The following is a 23,113-nucleotide window of genomic DNA, read 5'->3' on the forward strand; positions in this document are numbered from 1 at the left end:
TGCCCTGCTGTGGGACACGGGTGTGCCTGCCTTCTGATGGCAATCAATGCAAACGAGGTGGCACCTGCCGGTGTTCATTTCAGGACCCATTAACCTTCACAGGCAGGTCACAGCAGCACCTCTTCCACCCCAGTGGAGGCCTGGTCCAGAAGCTGCCCAAGCCCACCAGGACTCTGCTGGCACGGGGCAGGGGAATATTTTGGTTTTAAGATCCCTCTACAGGTAGTGCCTATGACAAAAAAAGCTTAGCACAAAGACCCTATCTTCATGCTTCCAAAGATCTCCCACATCCCTAAAATAAATGATCCCTGTGGAAAACAACTTGCATTTCTTTGTGCTCGATATGAAATTAGCTGCACTGACTTCATCATGAAACACACCTTCTTGTCCAGATGCTTAGATTGCTCATGACAACGTTACCAAGCGTGCCACAAGGCAGTGCAAACACATGGCCCTGAACAGCCAGGGCAGCTCTGCGGGCCCAGGCCCTGCCGCTGCCCCGGGGACACTCTCCTACCAGCTCCTGGGGAGCTCCCTTTGGCACAGCAGGGAAGGTTTATATTTGTGCTGGCCAGGGGGGCTGTGGAGAAGGGCTGCAGACATTCCCCATTCCCCCGGCCCAGCCCTCCTGTGGCAGCCACTTTCCTCCCAACCAACAGCTGCTGCCAATGACAGCTCTTCCCAACTCTCATCTTCAGAAAATAATCTGAATTAAGCCCAGAAGGCCTTTGCAACTAAGATTCTCCAAGATGACAGATCCTGAAGAGAGTGTCGCATGCCCAACCTTACGTTCCTGGAGAACCTGCACTGTTACAGCTCTGTCCCAGGAGACGGGACCACCAGACCGCAGCTATCGCCTGCCTCCCTGAACCTTTTTCACCCAAACATACACTTCTGATGGCATTTGAAGGAAATCCCTCTTGGCATTTGTTACATGTTTAGAAGCAATAAAATTCAGCCTGTTCATTAGCTGCTCAGCATAATCCAACTCAGTTACTGGGACACTGTGCTTAATTGATAATCTTTTGGTGTTTAAATCTGACTTTCCTACACCCCGTTTTTCAAACTGAGAAAGAGACTCTCACTAGACACTTTGCGGAGCTCTGCCCTGTGATTAGCTTCTAACTTTCTCTGACTCCTTCTGGTCAGGTTCCACACTTTTTTGGATTCTCTTGCTTCATTTTCCTGACTATGATCTCCAACTCTGAGTTCAACTAAGCATAAACATACTGAGTCACAAACAACTCATCCTGAATTGTTTGGCACCTGCATGCACCAGGAACATAAAACTTTGTAGGGCTTCTGCAGGCAAAGGTGAGGTTTCCAGGGAAAGGGTTCCTCTGCCCCATTTTTAAGCTCTCAGTTTAAATTCACTTGCCAACACTGATAAGTTTCAGATGCATTCAAGACCTTGATTGGATCTGGATAAACCCCACACCACTAGTAGGCCTGGAATTCTGAAGCAATCTGCTAGGAAAAATCTCTTCCCTCCTCTTGTCCATCCTCCTAGTCATTCAGCATCACTCTTTGATGTCATGTAGGGTCCTGTGGGAGTTTTCAAAAACAATTATTTGCTTTTCCATAATTACAGGAACTGGAACAGCCCAACTGTTCTTATGGAAATCTTCTGTATATATGTTGTCTTGTCCCATAATGTGTGAACCCCTTGAGATTTATTCAGACATTCTTCTATTACTTCTCTTCCATGACTTTTTCTGCTTTGACTAAGCAGCAATACCAGCCCTCACAGCACTTGCCCTTTTTTCACTCCAGCTTATCAAGCAGAGGACTTGTATGTATCATTTCTGCTAAGTAAAGACTTTGATGAAGCATAGAAGATCTGTGATATGAATCTGTTTCTGCAGAGAAATGTAAAATCCTCTGTTCCCTTGAATTCAGGAAGAATGAAGTAAGAGGCAGATTCTCTCCTTATAGCTAAGCTTGCTTTTATCTCACTTTCAGACTAGAAACCTGCTACTTCTTTTCATTTTAAAAGCAAAATAGCCTGTGAACCCCATCTGCTCCCACGTGCCTTGCCTTTGTTTTGAGTGGTAACATTTGCCTCTGCTTGTGCTGATGGTGTTATTGTTTCTGCTACCTCCAGATTTAACAGCTCCTTACAACTGTAAGAAATAAACATGAACTAGCAAAATCTAAGCCAACACCTAAGAAAGTTCTTCAGGGCCTCCTGACTCCCTTCCAGAACTGGACACTGTAGGGTTGCACACACCTGAGCCTGCCAGCTGAGCCCCTCTGCCTGGGCTGGGAGCACACCTGCAGACACAGCTCTGCCAGAGCAGCTGCTGCTCAGGGCTCTGCACAGACCAGTGTTTCCAGCCCTCCTCAGAACAACCTGCAACCCTCAGGAACGCTCCCGGGCAGCGTTTTGCTCCACCAACTAGCACTGCCAAAAAGAGTAAATTCAGGAGTTTGCCCTTTAAATTACTGAGGAGTTTTGTACAAAATCAACAGCATGATACAGCTCAAGGCTCAGCCTCTTCCAAATAGTAGACTTAAGAGGTGTCATCCCTTTGATACAATGCACACTCAATATACTGTTCAATAGTGTTTTTGCACTTGATTTCAATTAAGCTTATTCTTAGACATGAAAATTGGAGCTGACTTAAAACACGAAGCGTTGGGCGATTCTGAAAACAAACCATGAATCTACCTACGACCTATTTGCTTGTAGCCAGACACTAGCTACTTTTCATCACAAAGTGAGAAATATAGAGAAGTACAACATGTATTTTTCTTCTTAACATACGTAACAGCAAAAACAATTAGTTTCTTAAACAAAGAGGGACTTTGAGACTTGGAAAAGGAAAGTGATGGAGAGGGAAAGTGATGGCATGAGGCATGAGTGTGCTCTGGCTGCCAGCTCCGCAGGCCTGTGCTCCTGCTCAGTCTGAGCACAACTGAGAGAGGGATGTGTGGCCTCAAGGACTGCCAGGCTTCCTCTAGGACGCCTCCCCAGAACGGGTCCGGAGCTCAGCGGCTGATAAGCAACAAATTGCAATGCAGCCCTTGACTGATTGGAGTGACACGGCTGATCAGAGAGAGGGGGATTTGGAGGAACAGTCACTTCACACCCCTGGCTAGGGATCAGGGGTATTTAATCAAGCAATGGACACCGATCCCAGCTCATCTGACCCCACGGGGTGTGACATCGCTGAGAAAGGACACAAAGCTCGGCTAGAAATGCAGCTTTCACAGTCCTCCCGCTCACATGGATCACACAGATCCATCTGGAGGGCAGGGGGGCCCAACTGGGCAGACAACCAGAAGGCATAATTCTACAGAGCTACTGAAACACAGATGAATTTTTTTTCCATAAAGCAAACCAGGATTCCAACACGCTGGGAAATACCGCGCGCTCCCAGTTACGCGGCGAGAGGAAAAGGCAAGTTCAGAAGTGTTAATGCAGCATCATTTCAAAGCTAGCAGCTGTGGACTAGTTAGTGAAGTGCTATTCTTTTCGCTGTATCTTTAAGTGCTGTTAAATTCATTTGTCACTTGATGGAAAGCCAACAGGCTACAAATCTCCCAGGCCCCTCTGGTGCTGAATAGTGACAGGAGTGCTCTGTTCCGTTTGTGCGCGTCTCTGTCCGGAGTCATACATGCTACTTTAACTCATCTGCCTCCCCATTCTCTGCAGCCCAGGAGGACAAATTGCTCACTGTGGCTCCCTTTCAGAGGCAGCACAGCGCGCAAAGAATCATGACTGAGCAGAAACACAAGAAACAGGCACATAAAAATTCATCACTTTGGCCTCCTGACCTCTTGCCACTGGGTTTGGCAAACCCCGTCTCAAAAAGTAGCACCAAGGGAGAGCTAAGCAGACCGGCTGAGTGAAATTACTGACAAAAAATATCTTGGACACAGGAAAACCCCACCAGATGCTTCATTGTCTTTGCAGAGAAGTGGTGCTGAAAAAGGGGGTGATCTACCACATGGCATATTGGGTGGAATAAGTAGTGCTATTGTTTCAGAGCAGCTCTGTCACTTTACTGACTGCAATACAAAGAGGTGTAAAGCAAGATTTAATCCTGACTTTTTAGTCAGCAGATTAAAACCAATCATGCCAGATGTCCACAAGACTGTTTAACATACAGAAAGCTTTTTCATACTCTACAAAAAGGTGAAAGCTGTAATAACTTCTTCTTTATTTCCTCTAGAGAGGCCTTTTTCACTCACTTTTAGTCAGAAAAAAAGGGAGATGTAGTAATGGATTTTAAGATGTGCTATTAATTTTTTCTCTAGCCTTTGCTCTTTTCCCTTTTGAGACAAAGCTAAACAAAGTAAATTCTTTTGCCCATCCAAGATCAAACAGGTAAGCCAAATAATACTCCTGGTGCAAGAAAGCTGTCATTTCAAAAAAGAACTTCCACTGGTAAGGTCAGACCAGAAATGCACACGACCAACAGAACTCACCACAGAGGTTAATACCATAATACCTGGTAGGAAAGAATGGTTGTCAGCATCCTGACAACTACCAAACTGCCGCCAGCCAATGCCGCCACAGAGGCTATCGTGAAGAAGAAGAACCGTTTCCCACACAAACCCATGCGTGTTTCCACTCAGGGAAGCTCTGCTGTGTGACTGTCCACACAGGTGCCTCCTCCAGCTGGCACATCCCAGGTGTGGGGCTGCTGCCCCTCAGGGGAGCTGACAGACCCCGTGCTGGGGCTCAGCGTGTCCTGCACGACCCTTTGGGAAACCTTGTGTGCAACAGGAGTCCAGCGGGACCCCAGGGCAGCCCGAGGGGACCATGGGCAGGCCCAGGGGAGGTCACCTCACAGCCACTCCTGCAGTGGGACCTGGGAACCAACCCAGGTCACTGGGAGCTACAACGAGCTCTGGAATACGACTGCTCATCAGGGATACTGCTATTTAAAAATACCCATGGCTCTTATTTAAACTCACCTTCAGAGCTGTTAAACACTTTGCAGTGTTTTCTTAATCTGTTGCTTTCTTCTATTTACAAACAATTTAATACCTAAAAATATGATCACAGAGTATAAATTCAATAATTACTGTACTTTAAAAAGATGTAGAGTATTTTTTCTGCTATATTAAAAAATTGCAAAAATAATCTGCACGCTATTGTCCCTCCCTGAAATTTTATAGCAAAAAATGTTGCTAAATTCAACAACATTTAGTTTTGCATATTAAATTGCATAGAATTTGTGCAACTAAGAAAAGTCACTGACTTAATATTTGGAAAAAAAACTATGGGAAAAAATACATTCCCTTAAAATTCCAGTATTAGATTCTTGTATCCTATACAGAAATTACTAACTCAGAAGCTTTATGGCAGCATGATGATGCCTTGCTTGGTACCCCTTATCCAGTAGTTGCCTATGGCAAAAAACACAACCCATGGATCTCCCTTGTTTTCTTGTCACCCCCTTTAACAAAATCCTCATTACAAGCTGCTACAATAATAGTAACCAACTTACTGAACCACTGACCCAAAGCAGTACTATTCAAACCATTTTATTCATTCTGTGTCTAGTGAAAGCAGTTACCATCAGAGGTAGAGGAGCTGGCAAGACACTGCTGCAGTTCCACAGACATTGTACTCTCTCCTCAGTGCTTCAGGGAAGCAGACGTACCCTCAGCCTGTGTCAATGCAGCTGGGAGAGGGGGCTCTGGCAAACTGCCTCACCCAGCTGCCCACCTCACTGCGGGGGTTCTGCCCTCCTGCCACCACCTCCATTATTTTGCATCCTTTAAAAGTAGGGTGCTGCTTCTGGAATGACGTGAGACGAAAGGATGAGCAGCTTTGGGTTAATCATGGTTTGCTGCACTACCAGCTACAGCCACACTTACAAGCCCAGCATCGTGCTCTCTGCCTGGAAGATGTATTTAATTAAGGTCATTAAGCTGCACTGTTTGCCCTCCTGTTCTTCCCATCCTCACTGTATTCTTTGCAGTGTGGGTCATGTTGGACAGGCAGACCTCAATCACTGCTGAAGCCTTCTCTCCTCGTGCTCTGTGGTGACTGGAAGTGTAACTCACTCCTTTCAATCCTTGGGCATCTCCTTCCCGTACTGAAGGCACATGGGCAGGCACCATTATGAAGGTGATGGTGTTTTCTTTCTAACTGGAAACCCTCAAGCTACCTAAGAGGAGTTAAGTCAACTAAGCGTAAATCTGACTAGGAGATTTCTGCCAGTCAAACACTTACTTCACCACTACTTAATTACACTTTGGAATCTGCACAATTTTAAAATTATAACTCCGCTTGCTACTTCTGAATTTCTTCAAGAAAGTCTTGTGGGTGGCCCTCAAGATACATTTTACCAATTTTTCATGCCCATCCCTCGAAATGTGACCCTGCTCTTGTGCTTTTATCTCTCTGACAACTTCACACAGGAAAACATGCAGCCCCTCTGATAGCATGAAATCGGAAACAATAGCCTCTGGAAACAAAAGGGAGTAGGGAGGCAGGATACAGTCCAGGTCCTGGCCGATTTCAGGCACAAACAGATGTTCATAGGACCCGATACCCTGAGCAGGCTGAAAGGAAAAGCTTGTAAAAGAAATGGACCTTAAAAATAACGTATTGAAGAGCTTTAAATAAAGGCAAGGGGAAAGCAATATGGCTTTCAATGATAAATCTCAGCAAAGAAAACCAAAGTGGCACCATGAATTTCAATGATGCATTTTTCTTTTTCAATGAACTCTACAGCTCATTTTGAAATCTACAAATTGCTCAAATCTCAACTTAGTTTACAAGTCTCCCATATCCATTAGGAGGTTACAATACATGCATTTCTCCTTTCTTGCAACTAATCACCACAGCTGGGAACACCCAGTGAAGCTCTGAAATATAGGCTAATGCTCTTATTTTAAAAGCTGCTGATAGCTCAACAAAGAGGAATACGCTGAAAGAATCTTGATTGGAAAAAATCTTAGACTAGCTGTTGGAACAAATTATGTTCAATCTCCTTCTCTTTTCATGTGCACTATTTCAGACTCAAAAAGCCCCACGTAAAGAATCTATGAAGTGCTGTCCTGAATTGGACCCGGGTTCTGTTTCACAAAAGCCAAAATGCACCATTTACAAACGAAACAAAGTGTAGAATCACTTCCCCGACTGAAGTTTCTGCTTTTGTGATTAAAACTCTCTTCCTCTTTCTTGAAGAGCCTGCCATCCAAAAGGCCCTGTGCCATGCTCCAATGCACAAAATACATGTATTCATTACAGGAGAAAAAAACCCTGAAAAATTTGGCACAAAGGCGGGTGCACAGCTTAAGTCCTGTTTAGGATAGCCCTCACTTGAACCCTGCACATTTGCATACATCTACCTATTGATTGTCTCGATCGGGAATATAGTGGATAATTAAAATAAATGTTTCATTAGCTGTTTGTGGTCAGGTGCAGATTTAACTTGTTAATTATTAGCATCGGTGAGATGGTAAAGAAATAAAGAAGTGGTGTCTTCCTTCACCAGCATGAAACCCTGCAGAAACAATTGTAATGAAAGAGGATCCAAGACAGAAGGTATTTATGTCTGCTTAGGAAGATTTAAGAAATTACTAGTGAACACTCAAGCCAAAGTCACCACCTAATCATACATGCCACAGACCCCCATGTTGCACCAGTCTCCTCCTGGTCTGACGCAGATGCCACCTCTTTTACTAGAACAAATCTTCAGAGAGACCTCAGCTCCTGATTAGACACAGGACGTCCACCCATTCCTCTGGCTGTTGCTCTTATTAATCCCTCTGGTGGCTGACTTCTCACGCATGGTTTTTCATTTCAAATTGTCTTTTTGCAGCTTCTTTATATTATTACAACATGAAAGGAAGGGGAACACTGTAAACAGCAGAAAGTGGAAACTGCTGCCTTCTAGCTACAAACTCCTGGGAAACCCCCTCTGAACTGCTACCCAGGGCTACTCATGCTGGATTTAATGGAGGTCAGCGGAAGCCTAGCTCAGTAAACCTGACTCTGCCTGTGAAAGTAATTCCTCCCTGGCATCCAGAGCTGGCCTGGGGTCTTGGTAAAAACACAGAGTGCCTTATTCTCCTCTGATGCCAAATCATGCTTTTTCAGCAACATGGAGTGCAGATGTCTGGTGGATTTCAGCATACCAGCTCTGCAGCCGCATGTCAAATCAACTTTGCGGTTTAAAAAAAACACACTCCAAGATGCATTCATTACACATCCATGGCACTGCCCAGTGGGGCTGCCTGCCCCAGGGACTCCCCTGCTGTGGCAGCTCAGGGCTCCTCCCTGCCCCTGCACACATCGACAGCCACACGCAAACCCAGCCTCACGTCTTCAGTGGGCTCCTTCTGCCTTATGATCACGTGATTAACACTTTCATCCAGGCTGTCCATCTCATCACAAACTGCTTTTTTCAAGCATATTTTGGGATTACATTGTATTAGTGTGCCTGAAAGTAACGTCAAGCCAACAAGCTTTCAGCTAATGAGAACCTTTCTTGGTGCTTCCCTCCTTTTTCCCCCCTTAACCACAGGCACAAATCTACCCCTATTTTAGCAATCTGCAACTTTCCAGCCACTCCAGGTTGTTCTAAACGAAAATTAAAGACATTTTGCTACACATGGACAACAAAATTTTGCCAGTCCTAGTAGTTAAAATCCTCTTCCATTACTAATCAACTATCTCATGCTCCACACTCTTCATGTGATGAGCATTTTCTGTTTCTTTTACCATGTGGAGCAGAAATACACACAAAAGACCTCTGCTGTCCCTGAAATGTCATCTTCAGTTTTACCAAGTGATGAAAGAAAAAATGTAAACTTTTTTGTTCTGCTTTCTAAGTGGAAACCTGGTCAGATACATTAAAATATTGATCTTGCTCTGAATGTCTAAAAATAACAAACACAGCAAACAATCCTCTCGACTAAAGGAGAGAAAAAGAAACAACAGAATAACGACGGCACAACAAACCTGCTGGAGTGCTGATCCCGGAGAAACCCAGCACCCTACTGATCAAACCTGCTCCTTTCTGCAGAGGGCCCATCTCTTGCCTACCATCCAGCCTGGCTCCCTCTCTGCCCAGACCCCCAGATACCTGCTCCAAGAACGTGCCGCAAGCAGCTGCTGTGCTCAGATGGAGCTGGCGCCCTGGCCACGGGGACAGGGTACAAAGCAGAAGACAGATGCCACCCAACTCCCACCTGCTGCTTTAACAGTCAGGACACATCACCCAGGTGGCTCAAAGCTTTCCTCCTTTTTAGAACTGCACAGAAATATGTCAAGCTAAAGAGATTTTCAGCACATTCAAGGCAAACATTAACCCTGCATTTTCTACTATCAGGTGTGAACCGAGCTCTCAAACGTTTCACTGGGGTCCAATACTGACATCTTCATGACACTCAGCACTTGTTGAAACTGCAAAAAATGAAAGAAGAAAAAAGAGAAAGAAATCTTGCTGGTTTATTCAATGACATTTACAAGTGGGGTATACTTCAAAGGGTTATGCGTGATAAGCCTTCAACCCCTACTGAAAAGAAATTCTCATATCTATGTCATGGATATTCACTGCTCATAATCCTCACTTTTGGACTTCGGACCCTTCAGAGTGAAAAAATCCAAACAGACTATGGTTTTGAATGGTCTTTAAAAAATACTTTTTCTTGACGAATGGTAATAACAAAGTTTTACTTGTATGTTGCAGTACTGAACTCTCCATAAGCATTTGAGTTTCGAACCATATCAGCTAAGCCACCAGTATGATTTGCACTTGCTGCAACTGCTCTCCATAAAAGACAACCCCTTTAACTTCTCAGAACTATACTCCATGTGCAGGAAATTCAGCTGCCAGTATGAAAGGATTTTAAAATTACCATGACAAAACCACAACAAATCAGCACACAGAGCTGCTCAGTTTAAGTACTGTAACATTTCAGGCTTCTATTCCAGTTTTACTCAGTTCTAGGGAAATCATCAAAGGTAGGAAGAATGTTGATGTGATGGTAGCAGCCTACACATACCCTTCCGTATCTTCCCAGTGCACACTCAGGGCTGAAGAAAATCTGTGCAAATAATTGGAAAAAATTCAAGTGAAACATCCAACTGTATATAAATCATAAGCAAAAATGACCTTTATTTTCAGTGGCCACAGGTTTTCAACCAGAAATTTTTACAGCAAGGGATCAACACAAGCTATTTGCTAGAGCATATAAAATATGCAAAATCAGGCAACTGCTTGAGACTTCTGTAGACTCTAACTGCAATAGAATGACAGCCTTAATTTTGTCTATCCCTGCTTTTATTGTTTGCCATTGTTTCTTAAGAGTTATTCTGCTGTCAATATTTGAAGAAGAAAATCCTGTCTTGATATTGATTTCCTAAAGACTTTGAATCACTGTCTTCATAATGCATATCTTTTAAAGCAAGTGCATGCAAAAGGTGGAGGTGAAGCTCCTTATTGAATTAAATCAATACAAGACACCAGATTGGCAATTATCATCTAGTATTCGTTTTATATAATGTAAAATACCTGGCAAACAGAAGAAAAACAAATGCCCACCCCACTCTGGCAATCTCTAATTTGAATCTCCTGAATACTCTGCACCTTTGGCTTGCTCAGGTTCAGTGTCTGTCACTCAAGCACAGACTGGACTCTACTGTGAAGCTGGTAATGGTGGGTTGCACAGTCCCACCCTCTTGATCCTTCTGTGGTTACCTCTGAAGGGCAGAGAAAGCAAGCAGTGGTAGCTACACTCTGGAGATGTTTCTCCAGGGGGAGCTTAGGGGCTGTCCTGCCAGGAATGAGAGTGAGGGGGAAAAATGGGATCTGTATCAAAGTCCAACTCTGTCCAGGTTAAGCTGGTGCTTCTGCAAGCTTAATGACAGTACTGCAGTTACACTGTGCTCAGTTGGAAACGTGAAGAATTAAAAGCGGTTTAATTCTGAAATTAAACCTTGAACCAGCCCTGGCACCTTCTACAGGTTTTCTCCACCTTGGAGGAACCGTCTCCAAGGAGCACAAAAGGGCTGACCCTTTGTTTACCCTTTGTGTGCTGCCTACGGGACTTCAGAGTGCCACCACGGAGGATGAGCTCAGAACTACCCACATGCCATTTCATGGATACCATTTTTTTCAACCTCTATTAGAAACTGCTATTTAACTGTTAGTGTCTATTTATCCCACTGAAACTGCGAGTTATAAAAGTGTTCAGAAAGTCAGCCAAAAAGAAGTGGTCCTCCAACTACCCCATGGTATGTGAAAAAAGAAATTCAAGGAAACCACAAAAGCCAGTAGGAGCCAGATGAAAGATCATAACGACTGTGCAGAAATGTCCACGTGGGTAATATACCTTCTTCCAGAGCAAGACACCATGAAGAAATATGATAATCTTCAGGGATTTTACTGGCATATTCTTCATTAATTAAAGGAGAAAAAAAAAAATCTATTCTGTGATTGTGGAGAATAACATCGGACTGTATAGGTCAAAAATTGACTGACATCACTCTGGACAAGCATTATTGAGACACACAAAGAAGCTGTTGTGCCTTTAAGCTTATGGTACATTGCAATGCAGTAAATGAAAAGCCACTATTATGAGGGGATGTTTATGTCAGTATCTGAAACAAATCTTCTTTTTACTAGGATAATACTGTCTTAAATTGTTAACTGTTGATCAGATAAACAACATGTGATAAAGATCCTATAATCTCTTTTCATAAAATTAGTTTTAACCCTTAAATAGCTTTACATATTAAATTATCACACATTATTGAGCCTTATGAAAGCTTGTTAATAGCTGTAAATAGCACTCTAGCAGAGCTCTTATGCAAGCAGCAACGCAAAAATTCAGGATCAGCTTTGAAATGACACAAGGATTAGATGCTAAAACTTTCTTTGAGTAAAGACTGTACATTTTATTGACTCTTTGTCAAGCCACTGTGTTTATTTCCATTCAACATTATTAATATCTTGCTTTTTTTTAAGGCAACGTGACCCAGACCTTGAAAGGCAAGATTCAATACATTTTGTAACAGGTCAAAAAGTTTAAACTCCTGAGATACTCTATCCCTGAGTGCTACTATTGGTAACAGCAGTGTCGTCTTGTCATATATGGCACCACCAAGGCATGATGGGGAGGTGCCACTGCAAACTTAGTTATTCCCATTATAGCAATGACAGGGTTTCTCGTCCCCTACACTAAATGTGTGTCCAAAACTAAATAAAAATAAGATTTTTCTTTTCTGACAAAATATTGATCTTGGTTCCTTAGTGTACATTCTCCCATCATTAACAATTTTCAGCTAAAAATCTGCTAAACACATTTAGAAAATGTTCTAACATGGCTGCACATACCCCTGGAGATGCCATGTACTCACTTCACCAACTCTGTTTCTGATGCCAACTCAAGAACAGAATTTGCTATTGCAACACAAGTTCCCGTGTATTCCTTGATTTTCAGATGGATACCAAATCTTCCTTCTCAATTTTGTTTTTCATAAGTAACCAAAATATCCTTCTATATCACAGGCTGTATTTTTGAAAAGACTCCTTTTAGGCTTCCATTTTACAAAGAAAACAAATATACCTGTGCCTTTGATACACTGCTGCAAATACGCAGCATGCAAGCTTATTTTCCTCCCTCATTTATTTTCTACCATCAAATACTAGTGCATTGAGAGGCACTAGTGACTTTCAAATACTAGTGCATAATTCATCCACAGGTGACTTTGTATCACAGTAACAACCAGGAATAAACAAATTTAGAAAGAATGCATTTTTTCCAGTTTCATCTATTTCTTCTAAAATGACATAATTCTTAAATGGATAAAAAGATATTTTATGGCCTCTACTCAGGTGATATTTTGCTGCAATTGAGTTGATGAGTTTCTATACTAGATGTAGGCAGAAAAAAAAAAAAATAGGTGATTTAGTTAAGTATTCATTACAGAGTTTCACTATGCACAACAGTCCATTTAATTATTAACATTACACCTGCTTTTAGAAAACTACTTTTCCTCTTCCAGCCTGGGTATTCTCAATCGTCAGTTATTTGTGCACTTCTCCAGCTCAGTCCCTGCAGTGTGATGAGCCCTCTCTCCCCGACTGAAAGCAGGTGGCTGCTGACAGGCCTGAAGAGGAGCAGGGGATGAAGAGCTGCTGCATCCTGAGACCTGCCCCGGCTGCCAGGCTGGGGCACTGCCAGGGGGTTTGCCAAGCAAGTCTCAGGATGTTTCTTAACGAGCACGTCATCAAGCAGAAATTAACCTGTAACCCTTTAGACAGACGAGGATGTTGAACCCAGGAAGGCTGCAGTGGCCACCTGGGATCTGGCATTAGTCTCTATTTCCTACAAGCCGTCGTCAAGACTAGTTTTAAACTGGATTTGGGCAAGTCTCAGTCGCTTGACCTGCCCAACCTGAGGAAAGCTGTGAAGTCTCCCTTCCGACAAGTACCACGAGCCCTCCTGACAGCGCAGGCCCTGCAGGAGCTGCTCTCTGTCCCTGCAGGAGCTGCTCTCTGTCCCTGCAGGAGCTGCTCTCTGTCCCTGCAGGAGCTGCTCTCTCTCTGCACTGGCTGTGCAGACAATCTCGGAGCAGAGCCGTGGGAAGCAGTGCTTCCCCTCCACCTTCCCCGGAGCCCAGAGGTGCGGGGCAGGTGCGGCGGCGGGCGCTGCTGTCCCCGCCAGCCGAGCCGCCCAGCTGCCACGCAGGACACGCTCTCAGCAGCCACAGCCGCAGAGCCCAGCTTAGAGACCACGTTATTAATTAGTTTAATGACGCTCAGCCCTATTAGAAAGCACAAGATAATTGTATTTAATTTGTGTACGTTTTAATTACAGTCCAAATCTGATCAACATATCATCTTTTCTGTTCTGCTCTGTCACCATGTGTGTATTAATTTGCAACTGAAGCAGGAGGAGCTGCTAAGCCCGACTGGGAATAGAGTTCCTTTTGGTTTTTGAACAGTGTCATCTTTCAGATTGTGATGCTGTGCGAGACCTCTGCCTGCTGATAACAGTGTCATCTTTTCCTGTAGCCACAAATTAAAAGCAGTTTTACCACCACATGCTACTAGACCCTCCAGGGCCCCAGAGGAGGCAGCTGGAGAACAATTCATTCACTCATCTCTCCCCTTATCCATGATGGAAGTAGAAACAATTGCATCATTTAATTTACTATTGCAATGAGGATATGGCTCATTGGCCTCTCGTTGTTTTGAAGATGGATTTAATTAACCTCCTATGAATCTTGCCAATAAGCGTGGCAGCTTCAGAATGGAACGGAAGATGTCAAAAAATCAGCTGTGGAGATGGGTAATCAGTATTTCTCAAGCTAGCTCTACTGAGAGGACTCAGGAGGAGAGAGTTTTGGCCTTAGCAGAAAGCTAAGGAGCATCCTGAGTTAATACACTGACTGACCTCTGGGAATCTGAGCTCAGTTCTGACTTAGAATACTGAGGAAAAGAGAGATAATTGAATAATTCCTAATAGCCACATAGATCTCAAATGCAGAAGCTATTTGCCATCACTGGAAAATAAATACTTGCAATTAACTACACTGTTAAGTAAATGTACAGTCCCTTGGGGAAGCAATCCACATGCTTTTATAAGTCTGGCTACAATATGAAACTCATCACAATGTCTATGAGAGTAATTTATAATGAACATTTAGCAGGTGCCTCAGATGGGTTGCTGCAATTTACATTCATTAATAAAACTGCCCTTATTAGACCTGAAGTTTTATGCATTTTAATTTAATAAATCTCTATTACATTTTCATTTTACATAGGATTTTGTTTCCAACATTTCCTAGAATCAGTTTAGCTTGTTAAGAATGTTAAAATTTGTATGGGACAATCAACTATTTGAGAAGATATAACTAATCCAGGATCTCATGCACATTTCTAACTGAAATGAAAGCATGATCTGAAGCTTGTAAGGTCTGCAGAATAATTTATTCTATGATGTGCATGTTTATCTCAGAAATAAAGCCATACAATTTTTTGTTTATAAGGATGGCTTAACATCATTTACAGAGGAAGAAGAGAACCAGCCACTACCACCCACTCTGGAGCAGATGAACACATTCATTGAAGAACACGAGAAAGAGCCATTCCTTTCATACATATAAAAAAGGGCTTTTTTGCATGATTTGTAACACTATAATGCCTTCCTTCCTAACTACTTAAAGATTTAATACAACATAAGGAGGTTTTGATAGTCCTGGTTCAGTCAAGATTTAGCCAAGCTTTAATTAATTTGCTACTTTTGTAAGAAGGGGTCTGCCTGTGGCAGCCTTTGCACACCTCTGCCTCTTCACTTTGTCCTGCTGTAGAAACTACAGGAAGAGGGTCTGTTCTTTTCCCACTCAGCACAAGGAACTACTCTTCAATTAAGCAATCAGACAAAAGACACATTCCTCAACTCGGAATTATCTAAGAGGGTTTTTCTTTTCATCTGAGTCAGGTTTTTGAGGTATGAACCATCATTACCAGAGAGGTTCATAGTGTGGTTAGAAGAGTAAAACCAACTTAGTGATTTCCAACCATAATTCAAGACCCATGAACATGAAAGAGCACATATCCTAAGCACAGGTTTCCGATACATACTATTTTCTATTTATGAAAATGCCTTCTAGTTCCCTTGTTACAGATCTGAAACATCAGCTATTTTGCAAATACCACAGCCAGCACAGTCCCTGTGTAACTGTTGTGTTCATCCATGTCATATTTTCTTTTAGCAGTGTTTCTGTGCAGGTGCATCACTATGCTGAAATGGTTTCAAAGAACCCAGTTTGCATAATCCCCTCTTCAAACATTTTCCAATTGTAATTACATTTTCTGCCATACTAAATGGAATGCTATTTGTGGTCACAAAACCTAACATCATCAGATTATTTAAAATCATTGAAATAGATTACATTTATAAATTTGTAGACATGGAAATTATAAAAATGCTTTAAAAAGTAAATTAGATCATATGGATTTACTAAAGAAAAATGTTTCTAAATTTTTAATTTATGACATTGCTGAGAAAAATATATAGTCATACTAGAAATGTCACGTACAAGGTTTGTTTTCAGAAAACAGCCTTAAAATAAAGAGAACAATCCTGCTCTGGAAGGGGGGTTGGACTAGATGATCTTTTGAGATCCCTTCCAACCAAACATTCTGTGATTCTGTGATATTCCAAAGGTATGATGCCACCGCCTTTTTCAAAACAAAAGCCCATATTGTGCTAAGACTGTATAATCAAATGAGAATTATGCAATTCACTGTATCATCAGCAATATGGTAGGAGCTAAAAGTCCTGCTAGACTATTTTACTAGATAATATAAAGTCAAACAGTCAGAGGTGGCAGCGAGGCACAGTGCAGGTGAATGATGGAGCTAGATACGCAACTTCTTTATGAGTAGTTATTACCTATTAAAAAACATTTAATCAGCAATTCCAGTTATGGCTTATCAAATGGCTGCTTGGCAGAAGCCTGGAAAGGAAGTATCTCGGCTGAACAGAACCCATCAAGCAGAGAAGGTAGGTGCATGAGCATCAATTCCTCCTTTTAAGATGAGGACTTTGCTTCCTATTCTGCATATGTAGCTTAAAATATTTTCATAGGCCAAAACGACTGGAATCCCTCAACAACATTTCTGTTGCTACCTTTTAAGTGTTCACTTTTCCCCCCTGCAGGTTAGGAAAAGGCACCTCTGCTTGTTCCAGAGGGGAGGTGACAGCCAGGGCGGGACAAACCTGCTGACCAGGGTCAGGACCCTGCTGTGCTTCCATAGATCCCCATGAATGAGGAGAGGGAAGATTTGTGGGACAGTTCTGCTTCCAGATTTACACTAGTGAGTGTAAAACATCAGAAAATATCAGGCGCTAGTAAGCTGCCTCAATTAAAGAAATGAAAGCCCCAGAATGGTAAGAGGGGCGGTGAGAAGGGCCCGGTGCCCATCACGGCTGCCGCCCCGGGGCTCAGGGGCTGGCAGAGCAGTAACTGGCTGCTTCCCTGCACTCACTCACATCACCTTCACTTCTTTCACCTCTCATCAAACAAAAAGAACCCGTTCTCCTCAGTTCTTTGGAATAAACTCCCTCATTTATCCCTCCACAAACTTCAGTTCCCTCCTTACCCTTGACATGCTTCGGAGATGTTAGTATCCTGGACTGATTAAGTTGATAGCCAGCCTGGCTTGTTTAGTTTCAGAATCTCCAAGCATTTACCTTGTTACCTGTTCTGAAGAACATAAAAACTAGCTCATGGCAATACTTAAATTTCTGGAATATTCTTCAGCTTCAGCCTACAATATACACTTACTGCTGCAGATTTCTTTAAAGCCACCTCCTTAAATCTCCTTTCAGCTCAATTTTAGAAGACAATTTTCCAGATAAACTAGTTTTGTCTCACACACCACTATAGATTTGGAATGTACTTCTGATAACTGCAAAGATTACAGTCACTTATTTGTATTATCTTCAAAACACAGGGAGACCAGAATGTCTGTAAAAAAGATCCATCTTCTACTCAAAGAAACATGACAAATTCATGTGTCTATGAAATGCTGTATTAGAGGCATTGCAGAGAAGCTGATACATAGTAGAATTCATAGTCAAACTAATGCAAAAGTTTACAGCAATTCTGTTTATGTTGTAATCACTTCCATAATACGTGAGGAATACACATGCTGGATGACACCTGAAAGCAGCCAGTGGGCAAATAATTAGAAAACTGTACCACCCAAAAAATTCTAGCATTAAAACCCCATATATTCAGCAGGCAAACCCTTGAATGTGAAGAGCGGTTGCACTAGCCCAGAGACTGGGTGTTCAAGGTGACAGGAACCACCCACAGCCAGGACAGTGTCCACAAGCTGAGCTTCCCAGGCAGCCCAGGGCATCCCCTGCCTGGCTGTGCAGCTCCCTGCCTGCACCCACCTCAGAAAACCAAAAGCCTCTGAGAAATTTAACATGCCCATAGACAGGGGCAAGCACAGTGGGAGCAGAAGCCCCCAAAGAGGGTTCCCAAAGACTCCAGGCCCAGTCTGGAGTCAGGCTGGCAGCTCTGCACCCTCTGCTGTCCTGCATCCCCTGCCCTGGGGCCAGCACAGCTGGGGCAGCTGCAGTGAGGGGTGAGGTGCAAAACCTGCATCAACAGCATCTGAACAGTGAGAAACACAGACCTGATGAGAGACCCTGGACTCTGCAGTGATTAGGGGTGTGGGTAAGGAAGTAACGAGGTGATCTCTATGCTCCAGCCTGCTGAGGCTGTGAGGCAGAGCAGCCATTTGCCAGGCATTTCGCTACAGGACAGACTTCTGAGGCTTATTATTGCACCTTTATCATTAACACTTAGAAGCATCTGTACTTCTGTATGATTATTTTCAAGTACAAAGTGGCTGGGGGCTTTATCCTGTCCCAGGGAGAGGGGCTATTAAGCACACTGATGAGATCTCGCCGCCAAAGCCAACTCGGGGTCTCACCCTGAGACCTGGCAGAGACCCCAAGGTCCTTGATGCCTGGCACACATCCAGAGCATGCAAATGCCTGAGACTTCAGGAAATAAACCCTTTTGTGGTTCCAGGTCCTCTCATGCCCTCTGTATTTTGAATCACACCTGGGTCAAAAGAAAACTAGACTGAAATGGTACCCTGTCATCGGCCCTTTCCCGGCTGAGGACAACCTGAACACTTCGTTTCAAGTGACTGAGCTGCAGGTATTCCTCTGAACACCATCACGCCAAGCTACAAATTATGCCCAAACTACAATTCAAATCTACTGTAAAACAATCGTATTTGCTATGCCTGTTATGCTATAGATGCCCTATTTCTTTCTTGCCCGTTTATCTCTCCGGATGACGCACTTGGTACTGCACACATGGAGCTCAGAATTGCCAGAAGCCTTTACCTGTTTTATTGATTCCCCCGTGGATTACTCTAACAACAGTAAAGCAGATTTTACTAGCAAGGAAATCAATATAATTTTAGATTATGGTTCCCATAAAACATTAAATAAATTATATATTAATGATTTACAGTCTATTAATTATGAATTAATAAGCACAGCATTTTAGGCATCTGATTTAGCACACCACATTTGAAACAGCTCTGAGATTCCCCCTTTCAATGGCTTAACTGAGAAATCCCTTAGAAACAGACTTCATTCTTTGTGTTTGGTATAAGCACAGTCCACCTTTCCACAACACATGCATTGCTCGTAGCATCTTAGTGTCCAAGTGTTCAGCACATTGTGGTCTCAAGAGGGAATTCAAAAGGTCAACAAGAAAAGCAGAGATAAATTCAGTAATATATACAATCATGACAGGTCAGTAGATTAACCCTTGAAATTCCCAGTATTAACTACACTGTTGAATAGCTGAAAGAAGGGTTAATATCAGCAGGTTGCATAGGCACACATTTAAATGCCAGAAGGGACCAGGATGCTTTTTTGGAGTGTGAGGCTCCTGTATGAGCACAGGCTAACACTGCAGTGTTAGCAGAGCAGGACGCAGTCCTCAGCACCTGCAGCTTGGAGCCACACATTCTGAATCAGTGACTTGAACATCATAGCAATTACACTTCAAGTTCTTTGGTTAAATGGTTGCAAGGTCTAAAGGATTCCGAGAAGGAAGCTCCTAGCTACACACACAGAGCTGTAATGTCCAACCTGTCTGTCAGCAGCCCGAGGCCCGATCATCACCCAAGGAAGAACTGCCCACACTTGCACGATGGTAGCAGCCTTGGACACACGGGCCACTCACCTCCTGCTGCTGGATGTACAAAATAAAAGCTTTTGGCTTGGAAGAAATGTGCCTGTCCTCAAGGACACCAAAGCGACACTTCAGTATCTCTGAGAATTAAAGTGGAAAAACTGCAAGATTAAATTTGGTTTCAACCTGGGTATTACTTCTGACCCTGTGTTACCTGGAGCCGAGCTTCAGCAGCAATGCCAGGGCAACCTCAGCTCAGGATGAACAAGGTTTGCTGCATTCTTTTTGGCTTTATACCAACCTCCCAGTCAGCCTGCCACGCTGGGATGCTACTGTCACAAAGGTTTGCACAAATGTCTGCTTGTATTTTTAAAGTGTGGAATTCTACCACAGAAATTCAGGAAATTTCTCTCCTTCCCTCCCTTCACAGTACAAGTGCAAACCAGCAGTTACTGCACTTGCAGTAAATTATTGTGAAATTCACTGTGAGCTAGAAACACATGGCAAAAGTCACAGACATACAACAGAAATGTGGCATTCAGTCAAGGAATCTGCATGCTGCCAAAGGCAGACTTCTGCATGCACCTGAAGACTGCAGGTCCCATCTCCTCTGGGTACCCACATTTTCACCTTTCTAGACACAGGACCATGAGGAGATGGGACAGACTCTGCCTCCCCTGGCCATCTGCAGCCAGAGCTCACTTCACACGCCACTACTGAGAAAAAATACAGCATGTTTTCAATGTGTTTTCAATGGCTTCAGCAGATCCACAACAGTGATTTCTAGTTACCTGTCAGATGTTCCTGTTAAAAGTACTCTAAGCCAAGCCTCATGTCAAGCTTAGTTCATTAAGTCACTTTTAGCTTCTCCACAGGAAACAACACTCAAGAAATAAAAAACTGGTAGGATATGCAACAGAAGAAAAAGAAAAGTCCTACCTCTACTACTGCTTTGGCATCCAGTCTAAAGTTGAAATCTCCAAAGACAAAATACGAAACTTTCTCAAACCGCTGATCTATAATTCTGGAAGAAAACAAAACAAATAAACCTGTTGTTCAGCGTTACATATATGTGAGCATGCACAGATTTATACACAGATATTATCTTCTAAGCATGATTTCAGAAAGAATTATTGCAACAATCAAAACTACCAGTTTATACTGGAACTATATATTAACCATGTTTTGAGCTAAGCATTAATCATCAGCCCTGATAGAGACTAACCAATGAGGTTTTTCCTGCATCATGTCCAGTTCTCTGGAAGACACTCCACTTTTTTGCTTCAAGCAGATTTTTACTGAGTTTGTAGTTAACACCTGAAAGGTGATCTCTCCAGATGTGGAGTAAAGACTGACCTTTTCTCAAGCCTTTGCTTGGTACCAAATGGGGAGATAAGGCATTACTGTTTATATTTCAAATATTGTATAATTAAAAACTGTTATTATATTATTAGCTTATCTATTATCAACAACCAATGTCTGGTTATCCTAACAATGTGCAATTTTACATGCTTCCAGAGATCTTGGCATTTGGAAATGCACTGATTCGTGCTTAATTCAAAACAGGAATCAGTGCAATAAATTTCCTTTCAGTAGTTGAGGAAGGTATGACATACCTTAAATGCAACTGCTACATATACAAATAAAATACACAGACAAAATGCACAAAAACTGGAAGGGCATACTTGCTGCACAATACCCAAGACATAAGGAACACATGCAAGGCAACAGACTGTGTACGTTCTGGGAATACATAAACAGCTGGTGTTAGGATGCCAGAAAACCCAGCCCAGCCAAGGCAGGACCCAGGCAGACAGGTAAAGGGTTACAGAGCAATGCTGGGTGCACAGGCTCCTGGAACAACACTGCCCAGCAAGGGGGCACTGCTTCCAGAGGGCTTTAACATATTCTAGACATTCTATCCATTTAGGCTTTTCAAAGCTATAAAGAGAGACACAACGTTAGATTTATGGTGCGATGCTGCTGCTTCTCTTAAAAACATCTCACAGTTTTAGTGATCAGTAATCTATTAAGGAGAATATTATTCTATTGAAAAACTAACGTGCCTTGGACCTAAGGCAGTGATAATCTGAAGCAAAATCTCTTGCAGAGACTTATCCTGTTCTGGTATGAAAATCTCCAAATCCTCCATTCAGCTGACAAATTATTGCAGGTACTGTTAATAAATACTGCCTTCTGTCAGCTCCCAGCAAGCACTGAGAAAAACCTGTCACTCTTGACCTGTACATAGCATTAGTTTGATTAGTGCCCCTCACAGCACATTAAAGGAAAATGAGAACTTAAAAGTTAAACTATTCACATTACCACAATTTGCTAACACTGTAATTGCAAAATCCGATACACAACTTATACATAAGAAAAACTGATTTTCTTTTGCCAACTTTCCTGATTCATATCTTAATTTTGGCTTTGCTCATTGCCATTTACTGCTGACAAAGAAATGACAGATACTGCAGGAATGACATCAAGGTCTAGAGAAGGCCTCTTAAAACAAATTTGTATTATGAGAATGATGCCTGTGATTGTATTATGCAAAGATGGATTTTCCAAATAAACAGACTGATCCAAAAATAGCCAGTTAAAATGTCTCCTACCCAATGAAGAAAACAGCTGATTAGTCTGCTTCTGATCAATTAATTAAAATTCAGTAATTTCATAGTCTTGCACATTAACTGATTTAAAAATGATTTGCATACAAATCAATGTCAGCTTTAAAACAAATAATTTTAACCAGTTGTTCCCCTTCTAGTTTATCCTGCTGGACCTTTTAGAAAGAGTGTTTCATGACAGACTGAATTAGAGTAATCCAAATGGTACTTCTCAAGAATGATGCTTTAAGTGACTTTTGACAAAACTCCTTTCCACGGGGGGTGAAATTTAGATGTACAGTAAAATTACCAGCAGTGGTACAGCAAGGGACATATACAAATATACATACATTTATTAGATGATCTGGGATACCTAACAATAAAATATGCTGTAAATGTCTCAATATATGCACGTAACCTACTGTCCTTGCCAGTGGAACTTACTGTGAGCTCAGGAGTTCCCAAACCTTAGAAATATGACTGACTTTCCCTTGCCTCCATACCTTGCCCCTCCCATGCTGTCACAAGAAAGGAGAAGACAAGGAGGCAGCTAAATATCAGCGATTTGGTCATGGAAGAGAGCAGCTGGACATGATTCAGTGTGACAACAGGCACTGTGATTTGGCTAAACCATTTCTCAGGGCACTTTGTAAGGAGGATCAGCAGCATTATTCCTTTAATAGCCATGTCTAATGCAATAGCCAGCTGGGTTTTGTCCCAGAGCAAGGTATCAGCATCAGGTCAGAAGGTAACATTCTGTTTACATGATTATTTCCTAAAGCACTTATCTTCTCCTCGGTGTGAAAGTTGACTTTTCTGTTTGTAAGGAGGCCTAAAGAAT

General features: G+C 42.6%; 1 protein-coding gene across 2 annotated transcripts in view; it reads right to left on the reverse strand.

Annotated features, from left to right (window-relative positions):
* Positions 1–23,113, reverse strand: part of INPP5A (inositol polyphosphate-5-phosphatase A) — a 193,947-nt gene that overhangs the window by 39,796 nt on the left and 131,038 nt on the right. For both annotated transcript variants that reach the window (XM_051618458.1, XM_051618459.1), the window contains exon 9: positions 20,603–20,687. In XM_051618458.1, the coding sequence (XP_051474418.1) occupies positions 20,603–20,687 (85 nt within the window). The remainder of the gene's footprint in view (positions 1–20,602; positions 20,688–23,113) is intronic.

The sequence above is a fragment of the Apus apus genome, chromosome 4 (assembly GCF_020740795.1).
Source record: "Apus apus isolate bApuApu2 chromosome 4, bApuApu2.pri.cur, whole genome shotgun sequence".
Classification (NCBI taxonomy): domain Eukaryota; kingdom Metazoa; phylum Chordata; class Aves; order Apodiformes; family Apodidae; genus Apus; species Apus apus.